The sequence below is a fragment of the Cavia porcellus genome, unplaced genomic scaffold (assembly GCF_034190915.1).
Source record: "Cavia porcellus strain 051 isolate PalLab524CR breed Dunkin Hartley unplaced genomic scaffold, mCavPor4.1 scaffold_29, whole genome shotgun sequence".
NCBI lineage: Eukaryota > Metazoa > Chordata > Mammalia > Rodentia > Caviidae > Cavia > Cavia porcellus.
Genome location: NW_026947512.1, coordinates 17,894,999 through 17,914,690, shown reverse-complemented (window position 1 = coordinate 17,914,690; position 19,692 = coordinate 17,894,999). Strand labels below are relative to the sequence as shown.

The 19,692-nt window shown below is 45.1% G+C and overlaps 1 protein-coding gene across 1 annotated transcript; it reads left to right on the top strand.

Moving 5' to 3' along the window:
• Positions 1 to 15,428: 15,428 nt before the first annotated feature.
• On the top strand, positions 15,429 to 18,634 carry Il19 (interleukin 19). Its single transcript, XM_003474662.2, has 5 exons — positions 15,429 to 15,580; positions 15,728 to 15,793; positions 15,992 to 16,144; positions 17,014 to 17,088; positions 18,122 to 18,634. Exons 1-5 carry the CDS (start codon positions 15,437 to 15,439, stop codon positions 18,212 to 18,214), a joined length of 531 nt encoding a protein of 176 aa, XP_003474710.1. The 5' UTR covers positions 15,429 to 15,436; the 3' UTR covers positions 18,215 to 18,634.
• The last annotated feature ends 1,058 nt before the right edge of the window (positions 18,635 to 19,692 follow it).

The following is a 19,692-nucleotide window of genomic DNA, read 5'->3' as shown; positions in this document are numbered from 1 at the left end:
GGTTCCTTCCCTTTCAGGGCGGGGGGGGGGGCATTCCCCAAAGAGAAATCCTCAGGAGGAGAAAGTGTGTTCAACATGAGCAGGCTGTGTGTGTGTCTTCCTCTGGCCAAGGCTCAGGTACTGCTCCAGCCCCATCAGCTTCTCCCTTAGCGGCTCTCACTGTGGCAGGTGAAAACAGCGATTACTACCTGGAAGGTGTCTCTGAGCCTGTCCAGGCTGGCAGAGTTAAAGAGAAGCAGAAGTGAATTCAGTGACAGAGTGTTGGAGATGCCGCCACACTGGAAATAGCAGCCCTTTCCCCCTTGGCTCCTCAGGGCGGGAGTGGTTTGGGGGAAGACTGCAGCCTGTTGGAAGGCAAGCCAGCTGTGCTTTAGGGGAGGAGATGCCCAGGTCTTCAGGACTCCTCGGGCCTTGCCCTAGTCATGCATTTTTGGGGTGGCTAGGAGCTGAAAGGTCTCAGAATTCTCTTTATTACACCCATGCCCCACCCTGCCTGGAATCTGAAGTAACTTAAGTATGGAATGTTAGCCTGTGATTAATACTTAGTGCTGGGAAAACTAGGGTTGTGGGTTATGTCTGAAACATTTTTGGGCAAAGGGAGACAGGGAATTTCTAAATACCTCTGGGAGAGAAGGGCAGGACAGGGTCCTGAGTAAGAGGCTTGAATGAAGAGGAGAGCCAGAGGAGGCTGACAGGAAACAGCCCTGCACAGGAGGCTAGAAAGGCAGGCAGAGGAGACCCTGGAAGAGCCTTGACAGGGACAGAGCTGGGCAAGGACCCTGGAGGAGAATGTTGGAGCCTAGTGGTTGACAGGAGGAAAGAAAGGAGTTGGGAGCTTTACCTAGCACTCATCAGTATGTTTCAGGTTAGACCTGACCTCCTTAGGAAGGCTCCTCCCACCCAAGGACCTGACCTGTCCAGTCCTTGGTGTTCTGGAGTCAGCCTCTGAAGGCGCAGCCCTCCCAGTCCTCTCTTTTGAGCTCTATGACCTTGTCCAAACATTTAAACACTTTTAACCTAATGTGTCAGTTTTTCAGCACCATAATAATATAGTTCAGGCTGAAGTCTTATAAAGAAAAATTCAGTTAGCTCACAATTTTAGAGGTGGAAAGTCTGAGGCCTCCAGTAGGCGTCTAACAGCAGCTGATATCACGTCAGGAGGGTGTGGGAGAGGGAGACAGGGAATCTGCAGCCATCTTACTCCTTTTAGAATAACTTTCTCACAAGAACTGCTTTGGGGCTTCTGAGGTAGTCCAGATCACTAAGCACCTTCCACTAGGCCTCACCTCTTACTGTCCCCACACTGAGGACCAAGCTCCCAATGCATGAGTCCTTGAGGGAAAAAAAGTCAAACCATATCCAGACCATCGGGGCTGAGTTCTCTCAGTGTATGTTCTATAGCTAAAAGCAGCTTCCACTCATAAGGTTGTAAACAATGGAATAAATTAATACACTGAATGTTCTTATCTGAGAACCTGTGAGCAGTAAAGGTGACTGTTGACAGCAAATGTTCAGTGTCTCCTGCTCCTGTGAGATCCCTGCGGGGCTGGGCTGTTCACACCTGTCTTCTGCACCCACGACCAAGCACAGGGTCTGGCACATCTTGGATCCCAGCTGAATGCACACAGAGTGGCCCAGGTGGGCTCGGGTTGGAGTCCTTGTGTCAGTGCATAGAACCTCTGAAAAGTTTCCCTGTTAAGACTTTGAATTAAAGAAGAGACTGGGTTATCTTTCCACAGAGTGACCAGAGGTGACTTGTTCTTTCCTTTCTATTTTACCTTATCCTCTACAATGTTTCCGTACCAAAGCAAAAGTTTTGGTAAAACTTGGTTTTACCAGAAACTATTATTAAACACTTTTCTTTGTCTGGAAGGGAGGAACTGTCTTGATGACATTTATGTGGCGAGTTTCCTTCTTTCTCCTAGGAGCTTCCTTTATGTTATAAGTTCTGCTCCCCATTTACTCCATGTTCTAGATGACAAAACCCAAGTAAACCCAAGTAGGAGGGGTTTTGACCTGCTCAGATCATATAACTCCTAAGTGGCAGAGTCATAACTCAAATCTAGGTTTTCTATTTTCAGTCTACTTAGGGGGATCCCCTTGTATGAGTTTGCCTAGGACTTTCCCAGTTGTAGGACCAAAAGTCTGGCGTCCCAGGAAACGTTGTAGTTCCAGAGAAACTGGCAACTGGTCACCCTAATATCAGCGCTCGTTCCGTGACTTGGCATTAGTGGTCTTGCCAGATATGGTGGGAGCTGTAGCTTCATGGGAGCCAGAAATTACTCATCCCTTCTTTTTCATAAAAGAGAAGTGACTCAAAGCCCCGGCACGGGACCAGCCTTCCACAGGCAGGACTAGCGTGAGCAGGCCCATTTGGAGGAGCAGGTAGTGCTTCCTTTCTAGCCCTGGGTCTGTTTCTGTTTTTGTGACTTCCCTCATGAGGGCAGGAAGAGCCAAGCATGCTATAACTTGCTCTTGGATGAGTGTGACGGGAGAAGGCATTTCCTCTTTTCTAGGTACATTTCCTTCCTGTGTCATGTTAATCCTGTACACATGTATAGATTTATGCTTCATAGTTCAGGGACCAAAGGGCCAAAAGTGATCACTTCCACTTTTCCAGATGAGGAAACTGAGGCCCAGGGAGGTTGATCAGCTTGACCAAAGTTATATAGACAGCAGTTGTCAAAAGTTAGACCCAAATCCAAGTATGTTTGTTTGCATATTTAGTTTCCAATGCAGGAGATCAAACTCTAGGCATTGTTCATACTAAGTACATGCTCTATCACTGAGCTATATCCACAGCCTCAAGTCGTTCGTTCAGTGTTAGTAATTTAGGGCTCATGGATTCCTGAGGGGCTTTATTGGAACACCAGAAGGAAGGTTTGTGTATATGTTCTTGTGGGAGGAAGAACTCCACATATTTCATCAGTTTCTCAAAGGAATGAATCAGACATCCTGGACCTATTGCCACATGTCCATAATTAACTTTCTCTGTATTTGAATACTGACGATGCTACAAGAAAAACTTCAGAGGTAGTGAGTTACTCTGTCACGTGTGATATGCTTGGTTGTTAGTATGCTTCAGAGTCATGGGGCAAATTGGTTGATTTTACATAGATACAGTTGGGCAAAATGAAGTTTTTCTTTTACTAATTGACAATTCTTCAATGTCTTTCAAGTGCAAAAATTTCCTTGTGAGACATCAGGAGAAGATGTTTTGTTTTATCCTTAACACAGATACAGAAAGAAGAAAGACCTCACAATTCTATTCTTCAACAGGTAGAACTGCCTGCCTCCAACCCCTGCTGCATCCAGTCGTGTTGGACACTAGGGAGAGAACTTGTGAGGATTTGGGGCTGCATTGTTCTGGTTTTCCCTGGAAAGGACCCTACCTAAGGGACACAGAAGAACAGGATTTCTATGGTATAAATCCGGGCGCTCCTTCCCACCAGCTACTGAATTTAGCTGTTTGTGTGGAAATCCCCCAAGCCCCACATAGGAGGCTGTGTGAAACACCACAGAACTATGCCATTGTCCATGTCTTTGGAGGGCCCCAGTCCCTGTCATTTGTTCATTTGTTCTTCACTGAAGGGACTTCTACGGAGTATCCACCTTGGGTGACACCATGGCTATAAGGTGATGAACAAGACAGACAAAATCCCTGCTGTCATAGGATTTATATGCGAGCCATAACTTGACTTCAGATTTTCAAGCTAAAAGAAAGAGTTAACAAGGTTGCCCCTGGGTTACTAGTTACACAGTCTTCAAATGGGGGAAATGGTTTCAGCCTTCCTTGAATTCCAAGTCTGTTGGAAGACAGATTCCAGAATGGCCCAAATGATCTAAGTGAAAACAGACCGTGAAATAAATCTGCAGGGTTGAGAGGAGACCAAAGATAAAAGGACACAGTGGAAGACAGAGGGGTCCCTAGAGAAATTATATCTTGATTTAAGTTTTAATGCTAAACTGAGGATTCTAGCTCACGCTAAGTGGATACTGATAGCTGGCCCCTGGGCAGCATGCCACATTCTGTGGGTGGAGTGTCGGGGAGACCTCCCAGCCCAGGAGAGGCATCCCCTTAGGAAAGGCAGTCCAGACGAAGCTTCTGGTTTCTAAATAGTCAGAACTCACTGAGCTGGGTGGTACCAAGGGGGAGCACCACTGGCAGGACAAGATGAACGTGAAGATGTGGCCTTGGTGCCTAGCTTGCTCTCACACCTCAAGGATTTCCCACTGATCAGCCCTTACTCTGCCACCTGCTTGTGCTAACAGTACAGCAAAGCGTGGCCCAGCCCAGCCCCTCCCATCCCAGGTCTCCCGAGGTGACTGGGCTTCACCAGGAACCCCTTGGCTCCCAGCCACTGTGGACCTAACACTTTCCAACTGTCGTGGTTTACATTTCCAGGAAAGGAAAAATCACATCCGATTTCTACAGAACTTTAGTTTTTCCTGACATGCTGGGATTTGTTAAGCGCCTCCATTGTGTTTGCTCTTCTTTCTGCATTTCCCTAGCTTGGAGGGAACAGATGCCTTTATTCCTGGAGGAAGAAACTTTGCAGTTAGAAAAGGTGACAAAGATCCTGTGAATGGGAAGGAGGCATAGTTCTGTGGTGTTTCACACAGCCTTGATGGAGAGTTCAGAGGCATGGACTCTGGTCCCAGTTCCATCATAATTCAGCTCTGATTTTGGGGAGGATGATTCTGAGTCTCAGCTGCGTCCTTGTATGTAGATAATAGGACCAGATGGTCTTGTGGGTCTGTCATAGTGGAGTGGTTTAGAATGGAGAGGTTAGACTGGAGCTGCTGTGGTCACATCCAATTTGTTGCTTAACACCTGAGTGCCCTTGGGTGAGGGGTTTAAAAAAAATCCCAGTTTCCTTATCCAAACCAACAGACAGAAATAATGCCTGTCTTGCAGAGGAGGAGTGGGGGTTAAATGGTATAATGTGTACAGGTCCTTACCACAGAACCCGGGCAGGTAACTGTGCTCAGTCCTGGTTAGCTTTGCTGCTGATCTACCTCATTCAGTAGTGAATTTTGAGTATGATGATGCAACATGGTAGGTATTGCAGTGAAGAAAAAAAAATATTTGGACTGTATACCATTCTAGTTCTCCCTGGAGCAAGTTAGGTCTCTGGAATACAGGAGAACGGGGCTTTACTTTCTCCCAGTAGCTCCTGGGTGCTCAGCTGTCTTGGATGACATGTCTGGAAAGAGGTGCTGTTTTTTTTTGTTGTTTTTTTTTTTTTTTTTTTGGTCTTTTTCCTTTTTATTGGTACCAGGGATCGAACTCACGACTGCCTGCTTGCAAGGCAGGCACTTATGCCGCTGAGCTAAATCCCCATCCTAAGAGGTGCTGTTGTTACAGTTTATGTTGGTAGGGTGGGGAGGGAATCATCATCATGGGAGAAACAAAGAGATGACAGTTAATAAAATTGATTTTTAATTCTGGATTTCGTGGTGTTTATGGTTGTGGGCTTTTTAAAATTTGCTATTTTTTGTGATTTATTTCCTCATTCTAAACAAATACTTGCTTTTGTCTTTAACATCGTACTTCTATTTTTGAATTCTGTTTCTTGAAAGGTGCTCTATCACTACCACCAGAAAGTGTATATGTTGCATTGTAAAATAATCAAATCTTAATCTTCCATTGTAGTTAGCTAATAAATAATTTAGAAAATGAAGCTTTAAGAAATAGTTTGTGCATGTTTTTCGTACTTATGACTTTACAGAGTGGAAGAAGCTGAACCTGAAAGCTGTTACCCACAAGGCACTGGAGGGAGTAGGAGGGACAGCTACCCAGTGCTGGTGCTCATCCAACATCTTCCAAAACCATCTGTTTAGACATATTTGATTAAAAATAAAGATTAAATTAGGAAATACCGATAACTGTCTCAGGGCCTGTGTCAGAGGGGGTCTACTGTTTAGCTGTGGGTCTCTCACATGCATAAGGTCTTTTCAAGATTCTGGAGAGGCCCGTGCAATGTGAGCACCTTGTACGAGCTCTCAGAGTTGAGGTACTTTAGTCTCAGTCAGTGAAGATTGGTGTCCTTGTCCACTTTGACTCCCTTTCTGTTGGACTTTAGCAGAAACCAGGTGACACTGGAGGGCTGGCACATTTGGGGGCATCTGGTTTAAGGGGAACTTGACAAAGGATGGCCTGGGCTTGTAGAGACATGTTTGCATGACTTGGAGTCACATCTGTGTGTGGTTAAGATGTAACTGATATAAAAATGGGATACAGAAACACCCCTCCTTCCTGCTGTGGACTTGTTCCTACATGTGTGGGTATGGGAGAGAAGCAAGGTTTGAGATGTGTGGCACTAGATGGAAGCTTGTTGAAGCAGAGAAAACTTTAAGCCAAAGATTTGGCTTTCAGTAGAACCTAGTAAAAATTGAAACTCTCAGAAACTCCTTATATACAATTATAAATGAATCAAAAGCTTTTTTTCTTTTCCAAATGGAAGCCTCTTAAAAATTCATCTGAATTCCTATCTCTAGGACACAGATTTTTGCATATTATATGTATTCCAACTAGAAACAACAAAGCAGCTAATTCTGTGCAACCATATAAGAGGAAAGGCTGACTTAAATTTTTATTCTCTTTACAGAAAATAACAGTAAAAAATCATTATCATAGGTGAAATGAAGGGATGAGAGTCAACTCTGACTTTTATTTCTGCATTTTGTGGTGTTTGTAGTTATCAGCTTTTTAAGATTTGTAATTTTCTAGCTGGGCGCATGCCTGTAACCCTAGCACTCGGGAGGCTGGGCAGCAGGGTTTCTGTAAGTTTGAGGCCAGCCTGGGCTACATAAACAAGTTCAAGGCCTATACAGCCTATGCACTACACAACGAAAACCTGCCTCAAAACAAAGAAAACTTTGTAAATTTTTTGTCATTTCTTTCTTCATTCTAAACAGATATTTGATTTTGTCTCTAGTATCTTACTTCTCTTTTTTATTTTAAAGAGAAATAGAACCAAGCAAAATAAAACAGAATAAAACCAATCAAAACAAATCAGTGTGACACAGAACTTCAGTACAACAGGAAATAAACAGTGGCTACCATTACGCCTCTTGTCTTTCCAATAGCTGCCTATACTTTCAGACATAGTAAAAATCAAACAAAACAGAACAGAATAGAACTGATAAAAACAAAATAATCAGGGCCAGGGATTTAGCTCAGTGGTGTAAGGGCCTGCCTGACAAGCCCAGGGTCGTGAGTTTGATCCTGGTACCGATAAAAATAAAATAAAATAAAATAAAATAAAATAAAATAAAGGACTTCAAAATAGGTATTTGTAAATTCAAAATGACTACCATAATATGTCTTATTATCTTTTAAATAGCTCCCCATGCCATTAGACATAATAAAATCAAACAAAACAAAACAGAATTAAAACCCAATGCCCTCCAAAACAATGAAAATGCTACCAGACTCCAAAACAAGATAATAGGGAATTAAGAATGGCTACCACCTTCAGAAGGAGATCCCCCATAGATGTTACACTGCGTATTGTTATTCTTTGAGTAGATGATCAGACTACCTACTTTAGGCCTGCAAAGTCAGTGAAACACTAAACACTACAAGTGTTGAGTTGTATTTCACCTCAATAGCTATCATCACAGCCTGTGTTCCTCCAGATCAGCCAGTGGCTTATGGCAGGAGTGGTGTGGGTTGGCTCTTGTTGTTTCTCAGCCCTGATGTTGGTAGGGACTGGGGTCTGGCTGTCCCCCTGGCAGCCTGCACATGGTGCTAATTTAGAGGGAGGGCTTGTTTCTTGTTGATTTCTTGTTCTCTTCACTCACAGCCTGCATATGGTGTTGAATCATGGGAAAAGGCTGGCGTCTGGCTGCCCTCTCGGCAGCCCATGCACGGGGCCAATTAGCAGGGAGAGCTTGCTTCTTGTTCCTTACTTCTCTTTTGGGATTCCATTTCTTGAAAGGAACTCTACCACTATATTGCAACATTCTGTAATTGTGTGAGCTCCAGCAGGATTTACATTGCTTGAGCCAGGCTGGCTCTGGTTGTAGAAGATCCAGGTTTAAAAATAAAAACTTCGGACAGAAAAACAGTGAGGTGTATTTATTGGAAATTCAAAATTAATTGGACATCTTGTATCCAGGGGGAACAGGTAAAAAGCAGGAACGAGCTCTAAGGGCAGATGGGGACAAGGAGAGAGGGGAAAAGGAGAGGATGAAGAGGGATCTCACCAAGGGGCTCACCCTGAACTAAGTGTTGAAAATTGGATGGGTATCTGTGAGACAGAACAGCCAGAAGAGGGCTTTCTAGGTGAAAGGAGGTGAGGAGATAAGGCAGGGATTGGGACAGGTCTGGAGATTGTGGGGAAAGTGTTTTCTGGTGGTGGCCTGTGAGCCCGAGGACACCATACTGGATGTTGTAGCCAGGGAACACCAAACCTGGTCTGCACAATAGGAAGTCTGGGTTTGCATGGAAAGAAGTCCGGCTGCTGGCAAGGGGTGGGCAGGGTGGGCTGGGGGAATGAGCTTCAGTCAGTGACTCATTTGGCTTCCTTCCACTTCCCATTCTTGACTCCGCTTTATCTCAACCAAGGTTGTTTCATGGTATTGGAGCCATGAAGCAATACAAGTAAAGAGAGAAGGAAGGAAAGTCCAGGCTGCTGAAGTGAGCGTCTCAGGTGGCTCTGTGCTTCTCCCTAGCACAGGAGTGACCCTGTCATACTTCCTTAGGTCCTCGGTCTTAAGGAGGCACAAGTCAGAACAGCCTGGTCTGGCTGCGAGCCATCCTCCCTGCTGAGAGGCTTGTGATCCCCGTAGCCCTCGGTTTTCTGCCTTTCCTGCCCTTCTCTGTAGCATGGGGCTAACGGTGGCATGGGAGGTGGGGTTTGAGGACAGTTGTGTGCTCCTTCGCTATGTCCCTGGAGATGCGGCTTAGCTTAACTCTTTGTCATCACTGTGGTAATAGAATTGAAGTATGTGCCCTCTGGTACTTTTTCTGACTTATTTTAAAATCTGAAATAGAAGAAAAACATTTAGAGGTTTAAGTTCCTCAGAAATGGAAAATGGAAAAGCATATATATTTGCTTTATTTTCAAGGCTACATACCTAATTTAAACCATGTCATTATGATTGAGGTATAATTACCAAGACTCCTGAGCATTTATATTGTTTCTGCTTTTGAGACTCTATTTACTTCTCAAATGAAAATTTCATCAATGTCACTGGTATATATGTCGTTTACAAATTCCTCTGTCATAGTTTTTAGGTCCTCATAATGGATTCTTCCCCAAACCTAACTTAGACTGTTCCCACCGACCTAATTCATTCATTCAGATGTTGTAGCAGGCACACAGTGCTCAACTCTGGGGAGCCTCATTCTCAGAGAAGGTGCACTTTGGACTTGTGCACTTTGTCTGGGTCCAGGGCTTACACTCGGGAGTGAAAAGTCTCCATTCTTTTATGGACAGAGAGTCATCCAGGCTCTGTCATGATGAATTCACTACATTGGAGGTGACATTGGGTGGAGAGAAGACAGTGGGAGACATATGCGATCTGTGTCCAGAACACATCAAACTCGGAGGATTCTCCATTCCGTCTCTCTTCTCCTTTTATATTCATTCTGGTTCCCCACTTAATGAATGGATAATAGGGCTTTGCTATGGCAATATGGATCAAATGGTTCTAGAAGTGCCAGCTGTTAGGCCGGCAGTCACCCTGTGTCTGTGGCCCTCATCTGTAGTTTGATTGCAGTCCTGGCAGGGTTGGCATTCCATCTCCACTTAGATTTTAATTTTTCATGTGAAGTGTTAGGCAGCAAGCCTCAGAGCAGAGAGGAATAATTTCTTACCATTTCTCTTTCCTCTCAGCTTAAGGAAGGGAAATGAAATGACAGAGGTCATTCTTTCTGAATTGCTTATTATGCGCTAGATGCAGTGACAAAGGCTTACCCTTACTCACTTGAGTTTTGCTTCAACCCCATACAGTGAAAACTCATAGGCAGGACCTGCACCATCTCACAGGTGAGACAACAGTAGAGATGCAACCACTTACCCTTGGTCTGAGCAGAGCCCGCCGATACACCACGTGCTGGAACAGGAGCTAAACAACCACCATATTTTTCCCTTCTCTTGCAAACTTCTTGATGTAACATCCAGTCTTGAAGTGAAAACTGGGTCAGATCATACACTCTGAGCACAGGGGAGTAAATGAGGGATGTGCGTTGGCAAGGGGGCCATCGCACAACTCTCACATGTGGGGTTGTGCTCAGGTCTTGCTGGGGAATGTGTCTACCTGCCACCCGCTCCCACCTGGGAGTGAGAGGGGTGGGGTATGGAGGTGTCTGGAATGCTGAGCTCCTCTGTGCTCCCCTCCAGAAGGAGCAGGCAGATGCCTATCAACTTTTCCTGAAGGCAGCCTCTTTTTCTCTTGATGCACAACCTATGAGTGGACACTATTTGTAAGGAGGACTCCTACGATGCAGGTCAGACCCCTGAGCTCATTCAGATCCACAGATTATTCTACCTGTATTATAGAACTTCAAAAAGTCTTACGTAGCTTAGCCAGTGTATTTCAGAGAAGAGAAAGAGCCAGGGTTTAAACTCAGGGCTGTGTTGTGAACCTCTGTACCAACAGCTTCTTTGAGATGTGTTATTCCATTATGTCCAAGATGGTGGGTAACAAGGGTTCCAGTCCTCACCCCTGCCAGGTTCCTTTCTCTTGCACCTATAAAGTTCTCAGTCTCCTTTCCCACTTCCTTCAAGTCTGCCTGCTGGAGCAAGGTCCATATAGAACTGTGGGGTCCCCTTCATTGCACACTACCCCTAAAATGCTTCATGAGGTAAACATAATTTATTATGGGGACTCATTTTGGTGGAGGAAAACTGTTCATAGCCCATATTTCCATCACCCCAAACCCTGATCCTCGGAAAACTTCATGGTGGAGAGTTTGTCTAAGAAAGTAATTTGGCTACAGGGTTGTTTAGCCTAGCAGTAGGGATCCGGTCCTGCTGCTGGCTTTGGCACTGACTACTGTGAAGTCCCTCTTCCCAGTCTTGCTTTTTCTGTCTGCATTAATCAAGAATGAATGTTTTAGACAGAAGCCCTAAAACACATAAAGAATTAAAAAAAAATCAAACCTCTGAAATTCAAAGACCCAATCCAAAAATAGGCATCTGAGATGAATACACACTTCTTAGATGAAGAAATACAAATGGTAAATAAATACATGAAAAAGTGTTCATCATCATTAGTCATTAGAGAAATGCAAATTAAAACCACACTGAGATTTCATCTCATTCCAAAAAGAATAGCCAGGATCAAGAAACTATCAACAGCAAATGCTGGAGAGGCTATGGGGAAAAAGGAACTCTCCTGCACTGCTGGTGGGAATGTAGACTGGTGCAACCACTACGGAGGTCAGTCTAGAAATTTCTCAAAAGGCTAGGATTGGAAGCCCCATTTGATCCAGCTATTCTGCTTCTAGGCATATTCCCAGAAGAACTGAAAACATCATACACAGTGATATATGTGCACCCATGTTTATAGCAGCACAATTTGTAATAGCCAGATCTTGGAAACAACCTAAGTGTCCAACAACTGAGGAAGGAATAAAAAAGTTGTGGTACTTTTTATACAATGGAGTACTACTCAGCTATAAAGAAAGATCACATTGAGATATTTATAAATAAATGGATGCAACTTGCGACCATACTCATAACGAAATAAATCAAACTCACATGTGTAAATATTGTATAGTCTCCCAGTAAGTAAGAAATGGTAAGAGTACACAAGAGTTTGTGGTAATCATGATCCCCCATTACATTGCTTTGAAGCCTTATAATGCTTCCATTCATTAGTCGGAATGGTTTTATCCTGGGTTGATTTTATTGTCTGTGATGGTATGAATAGCTATTTTGAAGAAAACAAGACATTATAATAGCCAGTGCTGATTTAATATCATCTTGTTTTGAAGTCCTACTATACTTTTGTTCTTCTGTTTCCATTGGTTCTATCATGTTGTATCTTCCAGGATTTTATTATGTGTGATAGTATAAACAATTTTTTTATGGACAATGGGATAATATAGTAACCATTGTTCACTTTCTGTTATTTGGTTCTGAATGCCCTGTAATACTTTCATTCTATTTAATGGTTTTATACTATTTTGTTATGTTTGATGCTATTGTGTATGAAGGTATGCTCACCTATTTCAAGCAAAGAGATATTATGGCAGCTACTGTTATATTGGGTTGTCTTGTGGTGAAATACCGTGTTGCTTAAATTGTTCTGTTCTGATCTGCTTTGTTATGTCCTCTTTTATCTTAATCTCTTTAAAATAAAAACAATTTAAAATAGAAGAAGAAGAAGAAAAAGAAGAAGAAGAAGAAGAAGAAGAAGAAGGAAGAAGAAGAAGAAGAAGAAGAAGAAGAAGAAGACGAGGAAGAAGAAGAAGAAGAAGAAGAAGAAGAAGAAGAAGAAGAAGAAGAAGAAGAAGAAGAAGAAGAAGAAGAAGAAGAAGAAGAAGAAGAAGAAGAAGAATGAATGGACCCGTGAAGAGGCAAGACAAAGCTGACAGAGGCAACGTGTGGGGGAAAACAAACAGGCAGAAGGGAAAAACAATTTCCTGGGAAGCTGAATGAAGTGGTGCATGTGAAGCATCATGGTCATGCCTTTCTTTGGTGCATCAGACCGGAGATGGCTTGTGCTGGGGCCAGAGGCAGAGTCCCCTGAGGCTGGCTGCTGCCAAGGTGCGTCTGCCTGCAGGGTACACTTGGTGGCCTGCCATAGCTCTTAGGAAAATGATTTAGCTTAGATTTTTCTGTATGGACACTGAATCGCAAAGCAATTCTCATTTGCATGGTGATGGGGAGTTTATTTTTCCAAGAAACTGTGTGTCAAGAGAAAGAGGTATTTCTTAATAATGATTAGTCAGATACATGAAGGAAAAGAAAAGAAAATAATTAAGGAAATTAAATGAGGAAAAAAATGACAGCAAAATAAATCTCCCAAAGAGGGACCCACCCTGTACACTTCCTAGGCACCTGCATAAAAGTCACTGGCCCTTTCAAATGGCAAGGAGCGTGCAGAGGGAGAACACAGGAGCAGCTGGCGGGACTGCAGTGAGAGGTGAGGCCCAGAGGCTCCTGCGGGGCCCCCACTGGGCCAACCCTGTGAGGGAGAACCTCTCAGATGCTGCGGGCAACTGCCCCTGTGCGTGGCCCATGGTGTCCCAGCCATGGGGTCTTCTTTCTATAGAGTGAGCAGGGATGTGTATGGGGAGAGAGCCTTCCGAAAAGGAAGGGAAGGGGAAGGGAGGGGAGGGAAGGGAAGGGGAGGGGAGGGGAGGGGAGGGAAGGGAAGGGAAGGGAGAAAAAGGAGGAAGGAAACTAATGTCTTTACTAGTTTTATTTTAAGAGCTATGCTGGAAAATTTATAGTACATCTTTCTTTCATCCTTTTCCATATTACATATTTCACTTTTCAGGACTGAAGATTGAACCTAGGGGATCCTTAGCCACTAAGCTACATTCCCAACCCTTTTTACCATTTTATTTTGAGACAGAGTCTTGCTAAGTTGCCTAGGCTAGCCTTCAACTGTGAGTCTCCTGCCTCAGCCTCCTAAGTAGCTGGGATCACAGGCATGCACATCATATGGGGCTTAAATATCCTTTTAGACGTCAGATGCTCCTGTGGTTCAGTGGGACTTGATTATAAATGGGCTCCCCTATTTCTGGTGCAAGGAGTATGGCTGGAATCTGCAGCTGAGAAGCAGCTGGGGCACGGGGACCACTGCTCCCTTCAGGTCCTGCTTTGGTAGGTCACCCCACTTATCTCAGTCCAGTTCCCTGGGGCGAGAAATGGGGAAAGAAGCAGGACCCTTATAGGGTAGTTTTGAGCATGAAGCAGGGTAATTAAGCCAAACGCTTCACACGGTGTCCAACATACTCAGGGAACAAGGTAAATAGCAGCTTGCTATTTTCATCTGAATTGGTCAAAACTTCTGGAATCACACTTCAAGGGGGGTAGAACCCCGGGACTCTCTAAAGTTGTCCATGCCAACGGGGTCTGCTTTTTTGTGGAAAGGAAAGAGTTAAATAAAGAGAAACCAGGCTGTTTAGCATGCCGCCTACTCCAAGGTGACCTCTCAGCATCTTTTCATCCATGCTCTCAGAAGGCTGTGAATTGTTAGCAAGGAGGCTTTGCTGTTTCCTGGCACCTCTAAGAGAAGGCAACTAGAAATCCCAGGAGCACGTGAGGAGCGGTGGCAGGAGAGTGGGCAGTTGTGGTCCACATTCCCACCAGCATCCGTAGCTATCCTCAGGGGCCAGGAGGGGCACCTTGTGGCTGCTTCTCTCCTCCACCACCCTGTGAAGGACCCGAAAATGAAAGGCTCCAGGTTGTCATGGAAAACTCAGGGCCAGTGTGATCACATGTGTGGCCCCAAGATGCACCTTTCTGGCTAAGCTCTATTTGTGAAGCTGATCCTCAGTAGTGGGAAGTCAGAGAAAGGGGACCAGCTGTGCTCTGATGTCTGATGTGCTTTTCTTAGTGTGCATCAGAGACATAATTGCAGCTGGGGATTTAGCTCAGTGGCATAGCGCCTGCCTGGCAGGTGTGAGGTTGTGAGTTCAAGTCCCAGGACCAAAAAACCTAAAACAAAAAATAAAAAAGATATGATTACAAGTGCTTAAAAGGAAGAGACAGAAAGAGGTGTGAAGGGTGAGAGAATCAGAAGAGTGAGCATTGCAGAATCTGGCCCTGCTTAAGAGCTGCAGACATGACCTTCATGTCCTCTGTCAGTGAGTGGCTAATAAGAAGCCACCAGCTTGGCCTCTGGTGGTAGGGGTGAGTGAGGGTGCCAGCCTTCCCTTACCTTTTCGTTGTGACTGAATAATTATTAGCAAGGTTTTATACCTCCTTCTCCCAACTTTTCCAGGAGGCAAAATTTGCATACTTTGAAACAAATGATATTAAGCAGATACACATTGGGGTTTTATAATAAAAGGCTGATGCTTACTTTGGGGGCACGAATAACCAAATGTGCTTTTATGTTTTTTTCAGATCTATTGCCTAATTCCTATGGCATATTACCAACCCTGCTTTCCTTCTTCCATTTATTAAAAACAATACTCTTCACCCCTGTTGACAAAGTGAGCTGTGTTGAGTCACAGTGGGGTGATATATATACAAACGTGCTCCCTGGGACTGAAGAGAGGACCGTGCTGTGCCTTCTGAGGGTCAGGGTGCGAGACAGCTTTTGCTCATCTGATTCAAAAAAGCCAGCAGAGGAGACATGTGCCCCTGACACTCCACAGATTGAGGTTGGTGTCTTGTTCTCTTGGTTGCTGCCTGGCCTGTCCCTGGCATCCCCCTGTTGTGGGGGTTCACCAGTGAATCTCCTGTTTTATTCTGTCCACTCTAGGCTGGGCAGTTGATTTCTGCCTTTCCTGCAGGCTATGAAGACACAGCGTGCTTCTCTCTGGCTCCTGGGTACCACACTTGTCCTGTGCTCTGTGTACACCCATGGCTTCAGGAGATGCCTAATTTCTGTGGACATGAATCAACTAGAAGAGAGTTTCCAAGAAATCAAAAGAGCCATCGTGAGTGTGGGCTAGATGACGCTGTGGAGGAAGGGGCATGCGCCAGCTGACAGCCTGGACTGGAATGCACGTTGCTTCTTGGTCCCTTTGTGTCTTTGGAGAGCATGAAGTGTTCATTGCTTACGTCTGTTCTGTCTCCCTTCACAGCAAACCAAGGACACCTTCCAAAACATCACCATCCTGTCCACAGTGGAGACCTTGCAGAGCATTAAGGTAGTGGTCTGTGTTTGCTATTTTCGAGTATTTTTTTTTTAACTTCTAGAAGAGTGAATGAACACTAAGACCATCATGAACTTTAGCAGATAGTTTTAGTTCTGTTGCTCCTTGCTGCCTCTCCTAAACAGTCTGCTCTGGACGGTAAGGAAATCTGAGAAGCCGGTCTCTGGGAATTTCTCTGATTTGTGTCTGCAGCCTGTGGATGTGTGCTGCGTGACCAAGAACCTCCTGGAGTTTTACATGCGCAGAGTTTTCAAGGACCATCAGGAGCTGAAGCCTCAAATCTTAAGAAGAATCAGCAGCATTGCTAACTCATTCCTCTACATGCAGAAAACCCTGAAGCAGTGTGTGAGTTTGTGCGTGTATGTGGTGATTCCCAGTGTCTGTCCTTTGCTCCAGATGTACTGGCCCCAGGGACCTTGTGATGGGGATAGCGGAGTCAAATAAAATTCCCTGCCCTCTTGCCTATGGGGAAAGCCACCAAGAAGCTTTTCCTGTAGTCACTCCTTTCCCCAGAGGTGACACTTCCTGCTAATACCTGAGTAATGGCTTCGTCACTAGCCCTGGGGGACCAGAGACTCCAGGCTTACCCTAAGCATGCCCTTAGTTCTTTCACTCCTGGCCCTTTGGACCTCCACACCAGGTAATCTCTGGGTAGTTCCTTGGTATAGCCTGCCTATCCCTAAGGGTCAGCCAGAAATTCATTGTGTTCTGTTAAAAATCTAACACCAGAAACAGAAGCAAAATTAACCAACTTAGACCAAGAGGGCGCCTGAGTTCTAGCCCCATCCCTGCTGGTGACTGCCAGTGTGACTTTGTCCACCTTTCTGGGTTGTTAGAGGGGTAATAATGCTCCCTGTCCTGCTTGTGATACCACAGAAAGGAAATGAATGGATACATTTAACCAATTAAATGGTCCAAGTGTTTGTACAGTGCCTGCCTCATGGGCTGCTGCACTCAGAGTGTGAAGTCATCAATCTGGGACCTGCTTTTTTGATGCTGGCCATTTTCTGGGCTGTAAATCCACAAGGTGCAAAAGCCAAGGTCAAAACGCAGGCTAACACCATAAACAGGCCTTATTTTCCCTCGGCTACCATTGCCCAAATTTACTTACGTAGTTTACTGTGGAGTAAAAGAAGGGTCACTTCTCATGCTGGGAGGTGGTGGCAAGAGTGGGCCAAGGTGGGAAGGCCTTCTGACATCTCTGTGCATCACAGCAGGAGCAGAGAGGGTGCCAGTGCAGTGAGGAAGCCACCAATGCAACCAGAATTGTGCATGACAACTACGATCAGGTGAAGCCTGGGAAGACCATGGGGAAGAGGGGAGATGGTGAGGGAGAAGTCTACAGACAGTGCCAGTCTTCCAGCCTTCTCTCCCTTTGCAGCTACCCTCTCCGTTGGCGAGTGTTCATTGCAGGCCTGCAGGTGAAGCAGGTTGTGCATGGATACTCCCTTGATGCCTCCTCCAACTCCTCCACTGCTTTCTGTAACTGCCACATATCAAGTCTGACTTGTGCTTACTTTGGGGAAACCACCTTGTGTGAGAGATGAGGTCGATAGAGAGAAAGCAAGATCTTCAGTGAGTCCCACGCTTCTGTGCACAAAACATGTTATGTGCAAGTTGTCCTTGTGGTTGGTACCTGCCACCAGTGTTCTGTGGGCTGATGAGGACATCATGGAGGTGTCCACATGTAGGCTCTGGTGTAGCAGTGTTCCCTTCTGTGTGCATCACTGAAAGATCTTCCTCAGGTGCTGCTTCTCCTGTAGCAGCTCCGTGCTAAGGCCTGAATTTTGGCCCCATTCCTAATGATGAAATTCCCTGAAGAGCAAAAGAGGCTGAGGTTTGTTCAGAGCCTTCCTCTTTGGAGAGAAGCTCCATTGCAGAAAATTATAGAAAAATCTAAGAGTCCATTAGTTCTTACTGTGAGCAAGGAATCATTGCCATCCTACTGCAGATGTGAACACACCAATCCTGCATAATATTGCTATGAGTACTATCTGCATTGGCAAAATTAGGAAACTGAGCAGGTTAGGTAACTCTAGTTCATGCTGCAGTTGAATGAGGGAGGTAGGAGCTAGTCCCGCACTGGCTGGCTGGCTGTAGTGCACGTGCCTATAGCTCTCATCACCTCTTTCTGACATGATTTAATTGCTTATATCTGAAATGGAATTTTTTTGGTTGCCTGTTAGGGAAATATTTTTTTATATACTGTATGCCATGTAAATATATTTGAGGAGTAAAAACAAAATCCCTAGGGGCGGTGACCTGCAAACCGGCCCAGTCCCTGCAGGTGCTGACTGCTCATATTGATTTCCTTGGTTTCAGCTGGGGATCCCTTCTGCTGCCATTAAGTCCCTGGGAGAACTCAATATCTTTATAGCGTGGATCGAAAAGAATCATCAGGCGACTTCTGTCTGACACCAGAAGCCCATCCAGGTGTGAACACCTCATGTTTCCTGCAGAGACAGCTGACTTTGAAGGCGACAGGGATGGGGAGGTCACCTGTGTTTACTGAAACAGAGCTCTTTTCAAAGAAACCTCCTTTTCTATGGAACTGGGGTACTGCAGGGAAAATCCTGAGCAAGCCTGAGAAGACCTCATCCCTCAGCTACAAGTGACCTGGCTGGTCTCTGGCTGTCTGAACATCCCAAAATAGCCAAATGGTCTGCTGTTGTATTTATGATGGAGGTCTTTGAAAGCCTGCAGAGCCATCATGGAAGGAGAAGGCTGGTTCTCTGTTAATTTATTGCAAAGTTTCTTGTCCCATGGCTGTGTTGTGACCTGCACTATCTCCCGTAGTACAGACCACACTGCCTGATATTTCTGAATAAACTCCACTTCACCTATGAGTGGAAATGTCCTCTGATTCAGGGAAAGTCAAAGGAATCGTAAGTAGACACTATTAGAAATAAAAGGGACCCTGAAGAACACAAATAGACGGGGAAGCTGACATCTAGGAGGGAAGAATATACTCAGAGCTCATGACAAGTTAACCCAGAAGAAGTTTCCAAATGACTTATGACTCTATTTCTCATGCTGTCACATAGTACCAGAAGCTGGTTAAATTTAGGAAGAGCAGAGGTTTATTTTGCTCACAGTGCTGGAGGCTCAAGGGCACAGAGGCAGCATTGGCTTGATTCCAGGAGGGCCTCACTGCAGAGGGTCTCACACTGGAGGAAATGTGGGTTGGGGAGACATTACACCCTGAAACAGGAAGCCGGAGAGTGAATTAGGGGTTATAATAACAGATCTGGCTCTTGAGAACTAATCAGGGTCTCCTGAGAGTCACCGTAATTCATTCAGAGAGTTGCTCCTTTAATGACTACATCCTGTCATTAGGCCTCACCTTTTAAAGGTCCTTCTACCTCTCATGTTGCCACACTGGGGACCAAGTTTCCAACACATGAACCCTCGGGGGACACATTCAAGCCATAAACTACAGCATTGCATCTCCCACTCTCTGCTCAGGGCTCAATCCTCCACAGAAACACCAAGAAAATGGGCCATGGGGCCCCTAACCACAGACCACACTGCTCCCCTTTTGGACATGTCTTTCTCTGTCTCTGTCTTTGCTCCCTGGCTCTCTGATTTCCTCTGCTACTTGTCTATCTGCTGCTTTTTTTCTTCCCATTCCCAACCTTTCTTGGCCCCTGCTTTCCAATGGTGTATGTGTTGGACTGAAGAGAATACATTTCTTTCTTCTTCTTTTTTTTTTAATCGGTATTGGGGATCGAACTCACGACTGCCTGCTTGCAAGGCAGATGCTTATGCTGCTGAGCTAAGTCCCCAACTCCAAGAGAACACATTTCTGATGAGGGATGGTTGTCATGGTGACAAACCTAACCAAATAAACTCTCCCTGGGCAGAGGAGATGAGACCCAGGCTACAGTACAAGG